Source organism: Sciurus carolinensis, chromosome 1, assembly GCF_902686445.1.
Source record: "Sciurus carolinensis chromosome 1, mSciCar1.2, whole genome shotgun sequence".
Lineage (NCBI taxonomy): Eukaryota > Metazoa > Chordata > Mammalia > Rodentia > Sciuridae > Sciurus > Sciurus carolinensis.
The window spans coordinates 23,302,763-23,323,439 of NC_062213.1; the positions used below are offsets into that span (position 1 = coordinate 23,302,763).

Below are 20,677 nucleotides of genomic sequence, written 5' to 3' on the forward strand. Positions count from 1 at the left end.
ACAAGAGGTTTTCCAGTGCTTGGTAAATCTTTGATGAACTTATTTGAAAATGTGTTTTCCAGAACAATACAAACGTAGAGAATCTCAGCAAACCAAGCTGACTCCATGAAGTTGAGATCTTTGCATTTACAATAAAATGGCAGCCTCTACAAGGCGTGGTGGCATATGCCTGTAATTCCATCTACTCTGGAGGCTGAGGCAGGAGGGTTGCAAGTTTGAGGCCAGTCTGAGCAACTCAATGAGACCCTGTTTCAAATAAATGTAAAAAGGGCTGGGGATTCAGCTCAGTGATACCGTTCTTGCCTAGTATATGTAAGGGCTGGTTCAGATCCCCAGTCCATAAAGATATAGCTCTTTACAGCAGCCTACAGGGCTTTTCTTCATTCCAATCCAGTTTACCCAGTTTACTCCTTCCTTTTACTTTACTACTTTTAGTAGTTGACTCCTTTACAGTCAGCCCAAATGCCACCTTTTCAAAAGAACCTCCGTGGCCACACTGTAACTATCTCTGCCTCTCTCTGTCTCATACCCAATCATGACTGTGTAGTCTAGTGCTGTTTCCTTCCTCCTGCTTATCATTATCTGCAAATGTCTTATTTATGTCTGTATTTGTTTTTGACCATGTCCCTAAATAGCACATAAGCTTCATCATCACTTCCAAATTCCCAGGTTTACTACAGGCTCTGGCACAAAACAGATAATCATTAAATGCTCATTAAATAAATATGTTCATGAAAAAGCAGAGGCAGTTTGAAGTGAGTTAAATTCCGCCTTGCGTTGGCACCAGTATTTCATATGCTCTGATTTCTACTGAACTTTGCCAAGTATGGAGGGAAAGGCACATGTCATTCCACTTTCATCCCATCATGTCAATGTCCTTCATCCAGGAATACATGCCATTTGTGAATCCATTTTATTACGTTATTTCCAACCCCTTACCATTCTCTCTACTCCACCTCATTCTCCCCCCCGCTTGTCTTTGCTCTTCCAGTCTATTCTATTTCTATGAGTGACAAGGCAGCAATTTATGCTTATTATCTGGGATAATGCCCTAGCATTCTAGGTACTATACTGAGCATTTCATAAATATTATCTCTGAATGCAATTTATTACAAACACCCTCTAATTATTGCCAGGCCCTACAAATGTGAATAATAACTGCCCCACCTACTCACCCCCATTTTTACAAACTCCTTTTCCTTTCTACCTATCTTTCCCACCTTTCACACATTTCTAAAAATTCCTTCTACATTCAATAAAATGAATCTAATTTTTAAGGTTCCCTAATATGGACCAGGAAACTTTTCATGGCCTATTTTGATCATTTGGTTCTTCAAATAAGTCCATCAGTCTTTCTTTTTAAGTAAGGAACTCTGACCTCCCATGATACCATTCATGAAGTACCCAAGTTCATGGTTAAGATCAGGGATGTAGTTCACAGAGAAAGAAGTTTTCTTGCACTCAGTTCACACTCTGTGCCAGTCGCATCTAATGATTTCAACAGCTCATGACATAGCTGTCATTATCTCCAGTTAATTGTGAAGAAAGAGAACTTTGCTTCCTAACATGTCCCAAATCATGCAGCTCAAAAGAAGATGTACTGAATCAGAAACAGCTGCTCATGGGTGGAGTGAGTCAAAGGCTAGAGTCTAAAGGTAGATGTCTATGTTTACAAAAAAAACATGAAAGAATTAAAAGTCTTCAGTGTCTTACCGATAATTATTAAGGTGTTCTAAACAAGAGTGTGTCACTCTAGGTAAAGTAATTCATTGAATATCACTTTTTGCTAAGGCCTTGTGCTAGGTATTATTATTAAAAGATAAATAGAAATTCACAGCTCAGGATGGAAAAGAGATAAAAACACAACAGACACAAAGCAACAAAAGTAACAGCACCAGGAAGTAAGTGATTGACAAGTTTGCACTGAAGTTGGAATGACTGGCATTTGGATAGGATATCAAAGAAAGATTTCAAATTATGCAAACTGAAAATATGATAACTAGCATTTATTGAGAAGTTCATATGAGTGGTACCTTGTGAAAAGAGATTTACATACAGCTTCTCATTTAATCCTCACAAAGACCCCAAAGTAGGTATTCCCAATTCCTTCACCAAGAATAAAACTAAGGCTTACACAAGCTTTCCTTTGCTGGTGCTCAGACAGCCACTGTATCAGACAGGCTCCAATGAGACCACAGCCCTCTTTTTAATACTATTTTATGTTTCACATAAAACTTTGAAGCAAGTATTAAAAATTGAAATGCAAAAAAGAAGATCGAAATAGTAGAAATAGGATTACTGAAAACATTTATCACTCCTAGGGTTTGGGGAATTGACAGAACTCAGAAGCCGGAAGATTAAAGCTCCAAGGGGCTGAACCCAGCCTTGAGGAGGGGACACTGCTTGATCGACGCTGACGTCATGGCCTAAAGAGGGCCATGTGGAGCTACCATCTCATCTGGACCTTTGCTCTCTAACAGCAAACTGGTGTTCGGCTCCAAAGAGGTGTGATGAGACCGGCTTTGAATAAACTGCAAATTCGAAATACTGCGGAGCAAGGAGGAGCTGCTGCTTCCAGGGTAAATCAGTTTTTCTGGGTGACACCGATCGCAAGAGGATCAGTCAGAGAACAAAGGAATGTGCCCTTCTTGCCCATGTACGCTTCTGATCACCCGCTATGACTTCCTAACAAGGAGGAGCCGCAGAGGAGAGCTATAGTTAGCCCAGTCCTGCCCCAGCATCATGGAGCCACCTATAAATGAGAGATTTGGGGGATGGAAGACAACAGCTTAAACACAGGCACAATTAGGCAATCAGACTCATTACCACCATCACGTCACCCCACTCTCCTAGATGACTCTGTCACTCTGGCTCCTCTGGGTGTAAATTCTCAATGCTCCTTTGTTTCCATGGTCAGTTCATGGTTTCATTTCCAACCTGACTTTGGAAAAATGAAGCAATCAGAAGAGAGTGCCGGATTGACTCTCCACATCCACCGCCTACCAGCAGGATTCTCTTACTGCGCATGCTCTGCTTTGTGTATAAATGGTCCTCTAGAGCCACGCCCTCTACTCTTGCCCTAGATTCTGACTTACTTGTGGACCTCTCCAGCATTCTCTCCTCTCTCTGAATTAGTGTCCGTGAATACTCACCAACAACCCAGGTACTTCCCTAGTTTTCCCAATTCCCCTTCAGTTATGTTGAGCCTATGTGATTCGTTTGGCCCATGGATTCTAAGCTGTGACAGTTTAAAAGGCAGTAAAATTTCCAAGTGTAAGTAAGATGCAGTTAAAAGACAGTGCTTTTCTGCTTTTTTGTTTTCTACTGTTATCTGATGATGTGATTGACAAGATGGCAGAGCCTTTCTGACCCTGGATACTAGAGTGACTGTTTGGAATTGACAAGACTCCCATTTTTAGAACTGCATTCCAGCCTTCGGACCTGTAGACTCATATGAACAGTCGTCTGTTTAACATCTTAATTGCTTATTCAATAACTCTGTTTGTCTCACACTAAACTCCTAGTCCTGCTTCACCCCACAAATATGCTCCCTTCTACCTTTCCCAGCTCTGTTCTGAGGTCTACCCCAGTATTAACATTGTAAGCCCAACACAACACTCATTCCAATACCCACTATTTGCTGTTGTGCAAGGCAGATACCCACATCTCAGAAACTGGAAAAAGAAAGTGAATGAGCAGGAACAAAACAGGAAATGTAACTAATTTCATGATTTGATGGCACTTGAACAATCCCTTTAGGGAATCTCTTCTTCCAAGAAGAAGCACTGCAGGTGCATTTGCTTCTTATAGTTGATGTCCAGCACATGAATGTGTGACCCTCTTCCAGGACCCCTAGGGTTTAGCATTCAGTAATCTTTTAAAGCCATGATATGAAAACAAGTCTTTGGCACTAAATCTATCTAGAGCAATAGTGTAATCTCTGACACTGTGTTTGACATGTAGTTGATGAATAAATGTTATATATATATATATATATATATATATATATATATATATGAAGTGACTCTACTGTTGTGCTAATATTTATACTCAGGCAAAAAGACCTCTGTGTTTAGCTGGGTGTGGTGGTGCACACCTGTAATCCCAGTGGCCCGGGAGGATAAGGCAGGAGGATGCAAGTTTAAAGCCAAAAAACCAGACTTGGCAATTTAGGGAGGCCCTAAACAACTTAGCAAGATCCTGCCTCAAAATAAAATAAAAAAAAAAAAAAAAAAAAAAAAGCACTGGAGATATGGCTCAGTGAACCTAGGTTCAATTTCCGGTTCCAAAAAAAACCAAAATTTCCATAAGGAGGCATGAGTCTATAGCATGAGGCTACAGTGGCAAAGTCTATAGCATTTAAAAATCATAGAAATAAGAAAGAGAAGGAGAAGAAGAAGAAGAAGAAGAAGGAGGAGGAGGAGGAGGAGGAGGAGAAGGAGAAATTGTATATTCTTGTCAGTTGTGTTTGGTCACTGTGTTTCCCTTAGAACTTTCTTTTATTCAACATGAAAGATTAATCTACAATCCTGAAAAAAATCCTGTATGTGACTTTATGTGTATAAAGTGTTGGAGAATGAAGGGAATCTGCTTCTTGTTTATGAATTACTGAGCCAGAGAAATCTGAACTATCCTTTCTCCATCCAGATGGATACAGGGCACTGAACTCCATGAGAAGGCGGAAGCTGAAATGAAGGCTTCAACTTACAGAGCTGTTAATTATTCATAGAAAGTCTCCCTCAAAAACAAAGCCAACTCAGAGTACTCATAGTTTTCTGATCCTGGACTTCTGTGGTGTCAGAGGCAATTTTGGAATGGAAAAATAATGGCAAATTCTTGTTTGTCCATCTTATGTACGTGCCAAAGAAAATCCCCTCTTCATCTCAAAAAATAGGGTAGGGGATGGAAAAAAAGAAAAAAAACAGGGCACAGTGTATTAGACCCCTACTGACTCCCATTTTTCAAGGTGAAGTTTAACTTCAGAGGAGGCCTCCAATTGACATCTGATCCTCACTCTATTGTGCAGGTGAACTCACCATGGTTTACAATAGCTTCAATGCAGCTGGTGCCCTTTCTTCTTCTGCGGTATCCCCAACGCACTCCTAAATGCTACAGATCTAGAAAAATAGCATTTGATGGTAGCACTGCTCTATGTACAGCAAGCATATGGTTTTAATGGCTAGACATAGGACAATTATGTTTTTAGCAAGTGAATACTCTTTGAGGAAAGGAAATGGGGCAGTTATATTGATATGTTGACTGACACCCTGGGAGGGGTATGACTCAATTTGACACCTATCATCACTTCCTGGCCTTTATGGTTGAAGAAGCACAAGTTTGCTTTTTATAACCATCCAGGATGGCCCTGCCTCTGACCACCATCCCTCTTTCCTCTGGGAGACAATTTCAAAATCTGCTCCCCAAATGGGTTTTTTCTTCCTAAAAAAGACAGAATGGAAGAGTGCATTATCCCAGCAGGTGTCACGGAAAACATTTTCTGCCATGATTTTGGTGATTAAAAATGTCGACTTAACCTGAACTCTCTTTTTAAAAAATTTTATTCTAAACAACATACATTAACATTTTAAAATAGAATTTAAACAGGTGTCCAGCAGAATGACAAACGTTAAGTGTGAAATTTGAAAGTTAGGAAACTGAACCGCATATGGTCACTTCTAAAAACTTTTTTTTTTAACATCCGCCTGCACTGGACTGTTAAATGGCCTCATCACTGTCAAGCCTAGCAAGAACTGTAAAACTTGGGAAGGCGGGTATTCAAAGACAACATTTGCTCGGTGTCTTTAGTGATGTCTGTAATTAGTCATTTAAACAGATTGTCCTGTGATCCAAGACAGGGAACGCAAGGAGATGAGCTGAGAAAATAATTTCCTGAAGGCACTTCAGAGCTAACTGTGGAGAATGAGCCTTGTCTCTGTGCAGGGTTCTCTGTAGCATGTCTCCCTAGAAGGGGATACAGCCGGGAGCAGCATTCTCCAGGAATCTATTAAAGTATGCCTGGGAGCACATCCCTTTCTTTTGACACCAGAATTCCAAAGGTCTTTGAGGGCTCACAAAATTTAACAGATATTAAGTGATGGAAATTTCCACTTCCTCTAACTAGGAACTGCACCTGGTTAGAGTGAGTTAGGACTGCATGAGAGAGAGGCAGAGAAAAAGAAAAAAGAAAAAACAATTAAAAGCCAAGGTACAGGTCTTTCACAGGAATGGTTTAACACCCAAGAGATTTATGACTTTGCCTCCATTGAACTGGACAGTTGCATTTTGTTAATAAGTGTACTTTGAGTGACTAATTCAGTTTTTACTTCAAAGATAAAAGTAGATGTTTCCAGAGACTGGCAGAAAGGATCTGGGCTATTTTAATTAATCCATGACTCTTTCACTCTTGCAGTCAACACCTTTATCTCAGCGAGTCTCAGTTGCTCCTAGAGAACAGGCTGCTTAATTCTCACTAACAATTTCGCCACTCTCTTGTGGGAGTTGTGTTGATGGCTGAAAAGTTCTTACAATTTGAGATGATTGAAAACTCTGTGCTCCCATAAAATCCACTTTTGTATGTGATAGTAAATAATGGTTGATATGTACCAGGTACTGACCACAGGCTACGCACAGGTCAAACCCTTTGAGTGTCCCAATTTATTACACATTCATATACCTGAATAGGGAGGTTTTGCTGCTCAGGAAATAGAGGACCAGAGCATTTGAGCAACTAACTTAAGGTTACAGAGCTAATAAAGGGAAAAGCTAAGATTCAAACTCAGGCAATCTAACTTCAGAACTGATGCTCGACATGTAAACATTTTCTCTTTCATGTCCTTCAGAATTCCCATTTCCCATCTGTAACCAAACATATGGAACACATAAATTTCTTTTATAGGCCCTAACATCACCAGAGAGCCCTGTATGCATCTTAACAGGGTGCTGAATGATGGAGAAGCATATTAAGGATAGAAGGTGGCAGTGAAGTTGACCTGATTTCGTACTCAGAGGAAGGAGACATGTTCCTTTGAAAGACAGGAAAGGTCCTGGCCTTTATGATAGCTGGGAGAACACGATGGCTCAGAGTAAAGAATCCCATAACACTTCTGCCCTAACTTCTATGGCCTGGACTTCCGATCATGCCAAGGAAGGGGCGCAAAAGGGAGTCAGAACTCAAAATTGATGGGTGGTACTTAATGTTCTTGGTGGCATCTGATTTTTCATCTTAAAATTCTTGAAATTCTCATTGATGATTATCTTGTTTAATTTACCATCCAGACTTTTCAACTGAGTCACCTGAAGTTGAATTTCAGAGAAATAGCAGAAATAACTAGAAGTCACGGGACAATTCCTTTGGTTGACACACCAGTCTCCCTCCCTTATAACTACCTGGCAGTGCCTTTCTAACATAAAATCAAATCTAACTCTGATTTTCAAGAGAAAACAAAAGCCAACAATTGCCCTGCAACTTGTCCAATTGCCAGGTCATCTGGTCTTCAGAACCTGTCCCGCAGAAAACCTGGAAATTCAGAAACATTCGGTGGCCCTTGAGACAGAATAGGGTATTTGGCATGAACTGTCCCTACTATTCAGAGAGCCAGCCATGGGAGGAAACATTAGAAATTAGGAATCCTGGTTGTCTGAACGTGCTCATTGAGGTGAGGGACAAGTCTATTTGTCTCCACCCAGCAGGGCGAGTTGTCAGCAGAATGCTAAGTAGCCATTTTAACATCACTGACTGATTTGCCAAAATGGCACAGATGCCATCCCCCTCTGTCAAAGTCAATGTTTTCTTGGCCTTGAAATTTTAGAAAAACACAATGTAAATGAAAAATAATGACAAGGTTCACCTGTAGCCTCAGAGTCATTGCTTCAACAATTATTAATGACAGCTAGGTTTCCAGCATCCTGCTAGAAGCTGTTGATGGAGTAAAAGTCATAAGATATGACACCTGTTCTCACAGTAGTCAAACTCATAGAGTTGAAAACATCATATACCTTTTTTTCTTTTTATTGGTTCTTTTTAGTTATACATGATGTTAGGATTCATTTGACATAATTATAAAAACAAGGAATATAATTTGCTCTAATTCAGTCCTCAGTTCTTCCCCTCTCCCTTCCCTCCACTCTACTGATCTCTTTGCTGTTTACTTATTATTATTTTTTTTATTTTTAGTTAATATCTTGTGGATATACTTGGTGGTGAGATTCACTCTGTTATATTCATATATGTACATAAAAAAGTTAGGTCAGATTCATTCCACCGTTCTTCCCTTACCCCGTCCACCTCTTCCACTTCTTCTAGTCCACAGATCTTTTATCTATTTTGATGGAATCCCCTATGCACACTTTTTCCTTTCTCTATTTTTTTTCACACCCTTATTTTTTACTAGTTTCCACATGTCAGAGAAAACATTTGACCTTTGACTTTTTGGGACTGGCTTATTTCACTTAGCATGATAGTCTCCAGTTCCATCCATTTACCAGCAAATTCCATAATTTCATTCTTCTTTATGGATGACTAACACTCCATTGTGTGTATATAGCTTATTTTCTTTATCCATTCATCTGTTGAAAGGCACCATATCTTGGCTAGTGTGAATTGTACTGCTATAAACATTGATGTTTATATGTATCCCCATAGTATACTGATTTTAGATCTTTTGGATATATGCTGAGGAGTGAGATAGCTGGGTCACATGGTGGTTCCATTCCTAGTTTTTTTGAAGATTCTACAAACTGCTTTCCAGAGTGGTCACATTAGTTTGTAGTCCCAATAACACATGAGTGTACCTCTCCCCCACATCCTCGCAAACACTTATTCTTATTTTTATCCTTGATAATTGCCATTCTGATAGGAGTCAGATGAATCTCAATGTAGTTTCAATTTTCATTTCCCTAATTTCTAGATATGTTGAACATTTGTTCATATGTTTGTTGGCCACTTTTATTTCTTCTTTTTGAGAAGTGTCTGTTTAGTTCTTTTCCCATTTGCTTAACAAGAATTAAATAAAAAATCAGTAAGTGAAGTGGCATTAAATTAGAAAACTTGTGCATAGGAAAAAAAAAGAGCATGAAGAGAGAGCCTACAGAATGGAAGAGGATCTTTACCACCCACTCCTCAGAGAGGTCATTAGTATCCAGGATATACAAAAAATTCAAAAATCTTAACACCAGAAAATCAATTATATGCTTTTAAAAATCACAGGGTTGAGAGTTTCCTTTGTCACACTTATTTCACTTTTAAAATTAAGAACTAGTAGATAAACGTATATGTGCCTTGTGCACAGCCCTCCCTTTGTCTAGAATGCCCTGTTCTTTGTCTCTCTGGAGAGCCTTCAGCATGACTGTCACCCCACTGGCATGGATCCTCAGTGATCATGCCCATGCAGCAGTCCAAAGTTGCTTCTTCTTGTGCTCTGGAATTTGTCATTCAGGTTCCAAATCCCCACCAGCCAAGCAACCTCCATTCTTCCTGTATAGCCCAGCTGTCTCTCTGAGTGTCTGTGCATCTGTGTGGTTGTTACGACTAGGGGTGGGGAACGTAACTGGTAGCTCGTCGGGTAGGGACCAGGGATACTGCTGAATATCCTGTGATGCTCAGAGCAGCCTCTTCAACAGAGAATGATCCAGCCCCACAAAGAAGTAATGCTGACATTGAGAAACCCTGGACTGAAGGGAGCATTTACTGAGCACTCAGTATTTGCCACACATAGAATCTTCTTCTTTGCATTTATTATCCCATACAATTCTGATAGAAATCCCTTGGTGAAAATGGAATTCCCTGTTTTCAAATGAGGAATCTGAAACCCAGAGAAACTGAGAACCAATTTAAGGATAGAGACCTGAAGGGAAGCAGAAAGGAATGGGAACCACATTTTCTAACTCTCTCTCCCATTCATTCCTCCACCATGGTTTTAGATTTCACCCATGCCACTCCATCTCCCCTCTTTCAGAGCCTTGCTGCCAATGGTGTAACCCAAAATCTAGGCAGCAAGGCCCTTTAGAAGGTCAGCTCATGACCTTTCCAACTCCTTCAGGTCATCTGTTGCCTTGGCTAGACTTGTTGTGTAGACAGGGTCAAGTCCAATGCTACCTATGAACAGCACTACTCATTCAGTGATGGACGGGATGCATCAAAGAAACACCATCATACCTTAGCTTTTACATTCAGCATTTTATTCATCTCATTCTTTTGGAGAATGTAGAATCATTATTTTTCATACACTTCTGAAGCAATGACTAAGTGTTGGCACAGATTTATAGGTCAGAAACAAAACAAAACAAAAACAGAAAAAGAATGTTCAAAGAGAAAACATGGGTGGGCTTTAGGACAAAAAGATCCAGCCACTTTCTGACTTGGCCTTGCTTGTCTCTCCTGCTTTATGTCCTTCATGTTCTTTAACCCACCACCTTCCCCAGGGTATCCTTTGGCTGCAAGGGACTTTCTCAGTTACAAAAATGCACCAAGTTCTTCAGGGTGTCTATTCATGTTCTTCCTTCTTCTAGAACACAGTTCCTCTTGTAATTCACTTCAGCAGTACCTACTTTTTGTTCAATTCTCAATTTAGATGCTGTTTCCTCAAAGGAACTCTGTTGACTTTCCTCAATCTACATAATTCTCTCTTCTTTCATATCATTATTGCTACCTGTAATATGCTCTTGGGTTAAACATTGTACCCATGCAATGACTGTCACCCCCACAAAAGAAAAGAAAATGTTCTGTGAGAGAAAAAGCCATGCTAGCTTGGGTCATGGCTGTTTGAATAGCCCCACCAAAACTCTTGTTGAAATTGAATCTTTCTTGTGGAATCCTAATCCAATCTTGGGTATTTGGAAGTGAAATTTTGGGGAGCTAATTAAGGTTAAAATGAGATCATAAATGTGGACCCTAATCTATGGGACTATGACTTTTTAAGAGGAGAAGAAAAGAGTTGAGCTAGGAAGCTCATCACCTCTCCTGTTTAATGCCTGCATTGTCTTAGGACTCTGAAGAGAGCATCTGCAAGCAGAAGTATCTCATCAGTTGTACTCACCTGACTTATAACTTCCCTGCCTCAGAACGTGAATCAGATAAACCTCTTATCCTTATAAATTACCCAGTCTTTGGAATTTAGTTGTAGCAACAGCTACAACTAAGAAAACAGACTAAGACATTCACCAATGTCTCAGCTCATAGCAACCATCAAAAAAATATTTTTTGAACAAATGCCTAAATAAGGTTGATAAGTTGCTTAACCTTTTTGAATCTTGTGTCCCCCCAATACAATAATGGCATTAATTTCAATTTCTCAAAGTTATTTTTAGAATGAAATTAACAATGGACATATATAAATAGTTCAGTATATTAATAGAACAATAGTTAGTGCTTCATCAATGTTTTTCAAAACCTGAATGTTATGACCTTAATTCTTAACCAATTACCTTCCATGTGACCTGTTTCTCCTCATTTTCTTGCATTATTAAGTTATACCACATAAAAACACTCAAAAAGCAGTAATTTCACAATTTTTCTTTTGCCCAGGACTTCTAAGCAGAAAAGTAAAATATAATTCAATAGTTTCAGACATATGACATAATTTGCATGCAAAGTTAACAGAGGGAATTTCTACCCCATTTAGCGGATACTGATGTTGATGGGAACAGATAATGTTGCCCCAGGTCATCTTAACTAAGGATGGTGGAAGAATCAAGTTCTAATGACTCCAGATTCTCTTTTATCCCTGATGGGGCTTCGAGGAAATTTTGTGGCTATTTGTTTCTCCCACTGATTTCTGATAAGACTTTCTTAAATTTATATTTACCCACTCATTTTCAGAATGCTTTATTGGAGGAAGGTGAAACTTTTATTGCCACTGGTTACAAACAGCTGTTATCTCAGTGCCAGTTACAAATAGTCTATACACACTTCCTATAACTGAACCCTGCTACTGGCGAGTATATAATCCAGCTGATGGATGTGATCTAAATGCATCTTCAAAATAAAATGTGTGTTTCAGTGCATCATGATTTTCTCGAATTTCTTCCTTTGGTTACTTATTTCTGATGTTTCAGAAGTTGCCTGCCTAGCAGCATGTTGTGGCCTATTAAACACAGGAAGCTGACAGTGGGACTGAGCTAGTCCCGGGGGTCTTCACAGAAAAGGCAGGCAGGGTCCTGGTCCACTGGGGATTCCACCTGAATGGTGAGTGAGTGCACAGGAAAGCTGTTGCTGAGAGCTCTGGCAATTCCTCTCCGGACAATCTGGCTATCCCGGCTGGCTGCTGTTGATAAAGAACCAGGGTGAGATTAGCATTGATTGCACACACGAGCTACGGCTAAGATTTCAGCTTCAAGTGCTTTGTCTTGGCCTTGGGTGGGGGCAGGAGGGGAGCACTCAGAAGAAGCCACATTGACTCTGCTATGTTCACACAGACAAGGCAGGGGACATTCTAGTGCAGCAAAGTACCCTGTCACTATGGGAACTCTTCCTGCCCATAGTTAACTCTGGAGTCTGGCACTCCCAGGAGCTGAATATGGAGGGGAGGCAAGCCCTGGAAAGAGCCAAAAAGAACTGTTATTTCTTATACAGTCCTGCTCACCAGCCTCCAGGGATCTCTGGGTTGCAGTTTTGGATTTAATTAGAATTTATATCAAGGCAAGTGACAGGAAGCAGGAAGCATTCAGAGTTCCCCACAGACCTCTCTTGGAGCAGATACCCCCACTGCCATCTCTTTTCCTGTCCCAAATGGTATCAGGAGGCTGTAAAGTCCCTTCCACGGTAACCTGATTGTTTACTATTTTCTTTCATTTGCAGTGAAATATTGGTGTAGAGAATGCTGTAAATTCCCTGAAGCCAGATCTGAGCCCCTCAGAGAAGATGAGGATGTCTGAGAAAGTGCAGCCCTCAAATGACTGTCACTGGTGTCCCTGTCCCCTGCCACTAAGTAACTTCATGAGACATATTTTAGCAGCCTAACCTATCATCCTTGGCCTGAGCTCTCTCCCGAGGCAGTGAAAGACCTTCCAGTTCCTATTTCTCTGAGACATATCAGGGACAAAAATCACCTTCTACTTAAAAGGTAGCTATTAGTATAAACCCAATGTCCTGAAAATTGCTTCGCATGGTCACAGAATCTCTAACCACTCCGGGAAGGACCTCCCTAATTCTCACCAACACATCTGTTAGCATATTTGAATTTTAAGGGTGGGGGTGCTCAGTCTCTTTCTCTATCATCAGCATTAGGCAAAGCATCTTATACACAGGAGAGACTCAATCAAGATTTACTGCTAAATTCTTTCCTATATTTTTAGTGATAAGGCACCAAGCCAAACAGGCAAAGTCAATTTTTCAGAGTCTAAGACCTTGAAGTTGGGGAGGCACTTTGGTTTCTGGACTATCCTGCAATCAGCCTGGAGAATGTCATTGGTATCATTGTTGCTGTGACAATCATTATAAACCGGTTGGTTTTCAAAGGCCCTTGGTAGTATAAAACACTTGACAGCTGTTTTGACAGGCAATAGACATCTTTCAAAGGAAGAGAAATTACTGACTTTTCAGGACAAGGACAGAATCTTGCCTAGGGTGTTTATAAAATTCACTGACCTGTGGCAACATGAGCAGAGAGAATCACTTGGTTCATTGTTAGAGACCAGATGTGCAGGCTATGCACAGAGACCACGCCATCGACTGCCAGGATGAGCTCTTTCACACTGTTGTAACTCAGGCCCTTTGGTACACCTGACAGAAGGAAGGAGAGAAAGGGATTGTCACCCAACTCAATTCAGCTAGTGCAGATGGTTAACTGGGTTGTAAAGCCTTCACCAACTTGCCCTCCCCTTTGCCGGCTTCCTACTTCAAATGTTTACAAATCAGACTGTTTCCAAAGGTTTACCATCAATCAGAAGTTCACAGGCAGAATCTTTGCAGAATTTACTATGCAACAATCAACAACAGTAATCATCCTTAGTATATTATTAAACTAATTGTGCTTTTCCTAATTATCTGCATGCACTCTGGAAAGCAAAATGAAGCAATGTCAGATTTGATATTCAATAAATTCTGGGTTAGCATTCTGACCACAACTATTGTGAATTTACCCAAAGTTTGAAGCTTCTCTGATCCTCAGCATATTTGTAGTAAAATGGCGATGATAAGAGCAATTTGTAGATCACAGAGTTCTCTGAGGGACAATTCAGGAGATATCAGTTCTTTGTAAATTGTAATGCTATAAAAGTGTTGGTTATCCAACAGGTCACTTAATGGACTGTGCTAATAGAGGATTCTAACACTGTAATACCATCTTATTATTTGGTTTGTAAATTTTCCATTATTTTACTACATAAGTCAGCATTCAGTGGTTGGTTCACAGAATAAAATAGTTTGACTATAACTCTTTTTTCTAAAAGAACCACATGGGGCATATAAGACAGTGGGGAGTCTGGCAGCCAACCCAGCTATTCTTTGGGGCAAAGGAACTGTGTGTCTCTAGCTTGGAGAAGAGAAGGGGAAGAGTTGTATAATCACTTTTTTCAAATGTTGCAAGATCTGTCATATAGTAGGTGACAGAACATGAATTTGTAAGGACAGTTTCTCTGGCTAACTCCAGAGAGAGAAGCAGAAACAGTGGTTGGTTGGAATAGGAAAAAGGAAATCAACTCAATGTATTATTTTTTTTTTTTGGAAAAATATCAACTCAACCAGCAAACAATGGTAAAACCATTTGTTGAGTTAGGTAAATCCCTGTCATCTAAAGATAACCCGAAGAGGATCTGTAGAATATATGTCTAAGAATGATTCCTTTCTAGCCTCTAATTCAATAATATATAATTCACAATGCAAACACCTGAGGTGTTTGTTAAAAATAATGAAGTCTTGACTCCATTCAAGGCCTCATAATGGAAAGTTCCATGGATGAGGTTGTGAAACCCCCAGATCTTCAGGTGGTTCCGAACCTTGTATGCACATTAGAATTGCCAGCACAGTTTAGAAATACTGATGGCAAGGTTATACCCCAAAATAAAATAAAGTCAGCTCTTGGGGAGAAGACCCAGCATCAGTGCTCATCAGGTGAGTCTCAGGCAGGCAAAATTGAGAACCATGGCACTAACCCTATGAGTCCCTGAGTAGCATGACCTTACCTGTTCTCTAGTCTGACTGTATGCTATACATATCAAGTCTCCCCCGTCAATCAAATTCAGTTCTGGGACCTCGGTATAAGTATTTTAAAATACTTATCAGATGATTATAATGAGCATTTAGAGCCAAGATCAACCTATTTAAAGAAATAGGGAATCTTAATTCACCTTTTTTAGGATTTAAGAATCTTTCCCATAGGGCATTTTCTCCTGATTAGCCTAAAGTTTTCTAGGGTTTGAGTCTAGTTTAAATCCCCTTTTTATTGTTCCTTGGGAGTAATGAAGAGTTGATCAACATATCCTTTTACTCTTTGAGCAAGAAAAGTCTCAGGGCACTAGAATGAAACTAAAGGAATTCTTTCAATCAATCATGGAGTGTGCATGAAGTCTTATGGGATATTGTTAATTTCTGATAACCTAGCATGTATGAGTTTTGCGCTAAACACTGTATTTATAACAACAATTTTATTTAATAGTCCTAAGAACTTTATGGGCTAGTTATCAAGGTTATAATTCATACTTAACTGAGGAATAAGGTGTTAAAAAAGTTAGGAACATTGCTAAAGGCCACACAGATGAGTGACAGGGAGTTCAGATGCTGACGTGCATATTATGAGCATTGACATGTTAAGTGAAAGTAAGAGTTTAGGCACTGGAATCAAAAACTTGACTCGTAGAACTGGTGTGTGTCATCTCTTTGGGGAGTTTCAGGTGACTCTGTGAAGGCCTGCTGTCATCTAGGACCCTTGAAATGAAGTCAGGATGTCACTACTCTTTCACTCTCTTGCCCCATTTACTTCTCTGCTTTTATGGAGAACAAAGGGCCACCATTACTTATTTTGTTCTAAGAAGTAAGGTTGACAAGCAAGAGGCATGTCCCTCCTGATGTTAGTGCCCCAGCATAGCCTAGAAACTTTTACTGAGGGAGAGTCTGAAAAAATATTAATGCATCCAGGAAAACACCCAAATTGATATTAAAAAGATAACTTCCATGTCTAATAAATATATGAAAATAACATTCAATGTCATTAATAAAGAATTACATATGAAATCAATAATATATAATGCTTCACCTATCAGATGGGAAAAGAATCACCAGCTTGATAACACCCAATGATGATGAGAATGTGACAAAAAGAGCATTTCACATGCTGTTAATAGCAAAGAAATTGATGTGCTATCTTTGGTAAAAATGGCCAATCTATTCATTTTTTTAAGTACATAGAACTTTTGAAACAATACCAATTCTTTGAATTATTCCACTGATACAAGTGCTAAAAATACGCTGAAGCTTAGCATTTGGCCCTCAGGAAAGAAAACAGGCACCTGTAGTTTGATAAACCAAATATTCTCACGCTCACAACCAGAAAGTTCACTTGTTACTCAGTTTAGAAAGTGGGTAGTGGATGCTCAACTCCATTATCCATTTCACTATCATAGCACTGTCATCTGCCAATAATTAGGGTGCCCACTAAGAGTAGAATCCTTAAATGTGTCCTCTGTAGTGTCACTGAAGGTGACTGCACTCTGGGACTTTGTCTACCATGTCTCACAATTGGCTGAGCAAAATGAAATGTTCAGCCAATGTTTGGATACTCGTGGTCATCTGGGTAACTGATATGATGCAAACCTTCATATCTGATTGGGTCTCCCAGGTGATATTCCCAGTACCATCATCGTCATCATGTACGAATCCCAAAGTATTATGTAAGGTCCATCCAGTGGTTTTCAAAGTATGGTGCCAGGACCAGCAGCATCAACTCCTGGCAGAAATTCACATTCTCATCCTTTCAGCCCCTTCTTCCACACAATACATACTGACCCAAGAATTGTGGGATTGGACCCAGCAATCTGCATTTCAATAACACCTTTAAGTAATTTTGATGCCTCCAAAATTTGATAACTGCTGGCTTAGTCTATCAAGATTTTTAGGCTAATCCTTCATAATATCTGTTTTTCCAATATGTAGAATAGAAAATATTATATCATTTGTGTTCATTACAAATGGTCAATGTAACAATGATAAATCACCTTGCAAATATAAACAAGTACCTTGTGCCTCTAATATACTGTAGTACATTGAACATCCCTATTCCAAAAATTCAAAATCTGAAATCCCCCAAAATCCAAAACTTTTTCAGAACCAACATTATACCACAAGTGGAGCATTCCTTATTTGGTCTCATGTAATGGGTCTCAGTCAAAATACAGGTACACTAAAACTATTGTCTAAAATTACCTCAGGCTTTGTGCACAAGTTGTGTATGAAACATAAGTGAATTTCACATTTAGACTTGGGTTCTGTCTCCAAGAGATCTCATTATTATCTCATTATACAAATGTTCCAAAATTCAAAAAAAAAAAAAAAAAAAAAATATATATATATATATATATATATATATATAAAGCCTGAAACACTTTGGTCCTAAGCATTTTAGATAATGGCTATTCAACTTGTACACTAAGATAACATCACTGTGAGTCAATTGCTCTCCCATTTCAACTAGTATCAAATAGTTTTTCTGGTGACAAAGATGAATTTATTCTGATCAAGACTCTTTTATCTAGCTCTTCTGAGGCCATCAGTATCAATGACTGACCAGATCTATGAACATAGCCCCGTGGCCAAGAATTGGGACTTTCTTGATGTGAGGATAATATGCAATGCAAGGTTCATTTCCACAACCTAACTTTATAGTTCTAATATTCTAGTCAACCAAGAAAGCTGGCTGAGAAGTTGTACACATCCAGGTCTTGCTGTGTTCCAGATGTGATGTCATATAGCCATCTAATCCTCAACAGCACTGCAAGGTGAATATTATTTCCAGATTTGAGAAAACTGAAGTTCAGAGTTAAGGTTGTTGTCTCAGGTCCCACAGCTAGAAACTTGCATGGCTAGAATTTAAACAGAGGTCTGTGTGATTCTACCCTTTCGATTGCACAATGTCTCCCCAACCTAACTGCCAGTAATGATGTAGCCTGAAAAGGGCAGAAACTAGCAGTTCTTCAACTATTTTATGCCAAATGAGAAGAAAATCAGCAAAGTGCAGAATGTTAGGAAAGGTGGCCAGTAAGCTTTAGTCATAAGAAAAATTTCTTGACAGGGAAGACATTTATGTCATCTATTCCTGATTAATTAGAAGACCGAAGGAGCTAGACCAACCAGGAGAGTCATGAGGACTAGACTCTGGCTGTGCAGAATGAGGTTAATTAGCATGAGATCCTACCAGGATGAGAGCAAGTCAAAAAACATCACTTCCTCAACACACCTTGGGGACCACCTGTCCCTCTCCCCCAGCTGTTCAAATCCCTACATCACTTCTCAGTAGCACTTCAATTCCATTTCTATGTAATGATTTGAATATTCTTTCTCCCTTCACTAAAATATAGCCCCATGAGGACAAAGAGAGTCCCCACTTAGCTCATCTCTGTAACTCTAGCTTTGAGTACACGATCTAGCTGTCAGAGCTCAGGAAGCACTTGACAAATAAGTAGAGTCACCTTGGTGTTCTTATACTTTGAGACACAATCAGACATAAATGTTCAGTTACAATGTTGTCTGAGAGGTATATTTCTATTGTCTTTCTTAAGTCTTCTCCAGGTCTAATTAGGAACATCATTTTATTTTTGCAATATCTTCCTCCGATATTATAGTATGTTTATACTTAGCATATTTATGCTGTGGGATAAGGTACTCAAGGCACAAGTAGAAGCCACTTTTTATCTGTTCCCATATAAATAAAAATCAAACATTTATTTTCACCAAAAAATTCCTTCTCAGTTTTAATTTTCCCCATAATACAAATTAACAGCAAGACTTGCAACCATCCCCTTGTGTGATCATAGAAAAAAAAAATGATCCTAGGAATAATCATGAGATCCCTCCTACCTTCCATGAGTAAGATGAAGAAGTCCTTTAAGATCATGAGAGTGCTGGCCAGAACAAGAATGGAGAAGATAAACGTGCAGATTGGGTCGGCTATTTTATAGTCTGGCTAGAAAACATAGCAATTTTGGTTAACTGAATTCATACTTCCCTTGGAGAAAACTTAATTAATAAAATAGGTATAGTTCACAGGTCCCTTCCTGACACCTGACATCCAACACAAAGGCAAAATGTCCTTCCTGAAGACTCCATCCATCTTTTTAGCTTTAAATTACCAGTGACTAAAGAATGGAGACTGTTTAAAAATGAAAGTGAAAAATATTCTTAAAAGGCCTGATTTAATTTCTCTTAATACAAGTGCAGAGTTTATGAAAATAAGCACGAAGATGCCCACACTGTGCAATGCCTTTTCAGCCTTAAATATGATGAGGGTGAGAAAGGATGTCATCTACTGAGAGGTTGTTTTTGTCCAAAGTGCAACCAGCCCTTGTTCTTGATGTACTGGGTTAGTCTCTTTCTTTCCCTCTCCACTATAACACATACTCAAGACAGGCACCTGTGATACATACAGCCCTAAGGGTGTAAGCCAAAGTGGCAGCTCTGCTCCCTCTCTCTCTTCACTGGAGCCCTTGGCCTTGGGGTTAAACACCTGTTGTTCTTCCCTTGATGAAGTTCAATGCCACAGGCAAGTCCAGGTTCCACTCTCCCTAAGAAACTCAGGATCCACCTAACCTTTGTAAAGGGTCTCTCAAACTCCACTAATCCTTCCAATTAAAAAATATTTCTGCCTTAGACTTGAAGTTTTCAAGGAACGTGTTCTCAAATTCAGATATGTCTTCGTGATTTTTGCTTACATGTTTTTATATCTTAAGAAAAATAGTAGAGTCCCTGCAAATTGGACCATCATGATGCAAAAGGGAAGAGCTAAAAGCTTTCCTCCTTCTTTGCTCTCCCCACCCTACCTAATGCACCCCTGTTCGTTCTTGATAGTAGCAGATAGCAATCTCTAGAGCATATTTCTTTGTACAGGGTGAGAGGCTTCTTGCATTAGAATCCTGCTTTGGGGGATTACAAACCCCTCTACCTTGTAAGCATTATTTGTAGGACAGTGAATCAAGTGCTTACTCTCCCCAACCAGGTGGCAGACACAGGACCCAAGTTGGGCTCCCCTTCCCAGAAATACAAATCCTCAGCAGTGACAAGAACAGGAAAAAAAAATGGTCAAGTCACATTTATTTTAGCTTAGTGCTTGAGATAGGAGTTGTTATGATTTCTGAAATCTAGATACCTAATGTTGCCCATATTACTACCTTGATTTCTGTCCTGGAATATGTTCAATACATTTCAGTCAATACATGTATTTATTTATTTATTTTTTATTAAAGAGTCAGATCTTTTCTGTTGCTTACTATCTAAGTACTCTAATGTATTAATAGTTTCATTGCTGTCCATCTTAAGAGCATGGCAAAAGAAACTATGTTTTTGAAAGACTGGCAGTCCAATAGTTAAGACATAGTTCTTAGGAATATGGGAAAGACTCAAATTTCAGGTTTTGAGTATTTTAATCTCACAAAGTAGTTTTGTATAGTCAAACAGAGGTCAGGTAGTTGGTATTTACAATATTGGAGGGTCAGTCTCTGTTCTAACTAATGCATGCAATTACTACAATATGGCTAA

General features: G+C 39.4%; 1 protein-coding gene across 1 annotated transcript in view; it reads right to left on the bottom strand.

Annotated features, from left to right (window-relative positions):
* Positions 1-12,114: 12,114 nt before the first annotated feature.
* Slc30a8 (solute carrier family 30 member 8) overlaps positions 12,115-20,677 on the bottom strand; it is a 40,046-nt gene continuing 31,483 nt past the window's right edge. Inside the window, 3 exon segments of the mRNA XM_047522924.1 lie at positions 12,115-12,260; positions 13,583-13,717; positions 19,004-19,109. Of these exon segments, the coding sequence (XP_047378880.1) occupies positions 12,115-12,260; positions 13,583-13,717; positions 19,004-19,109 (387 nt within the window).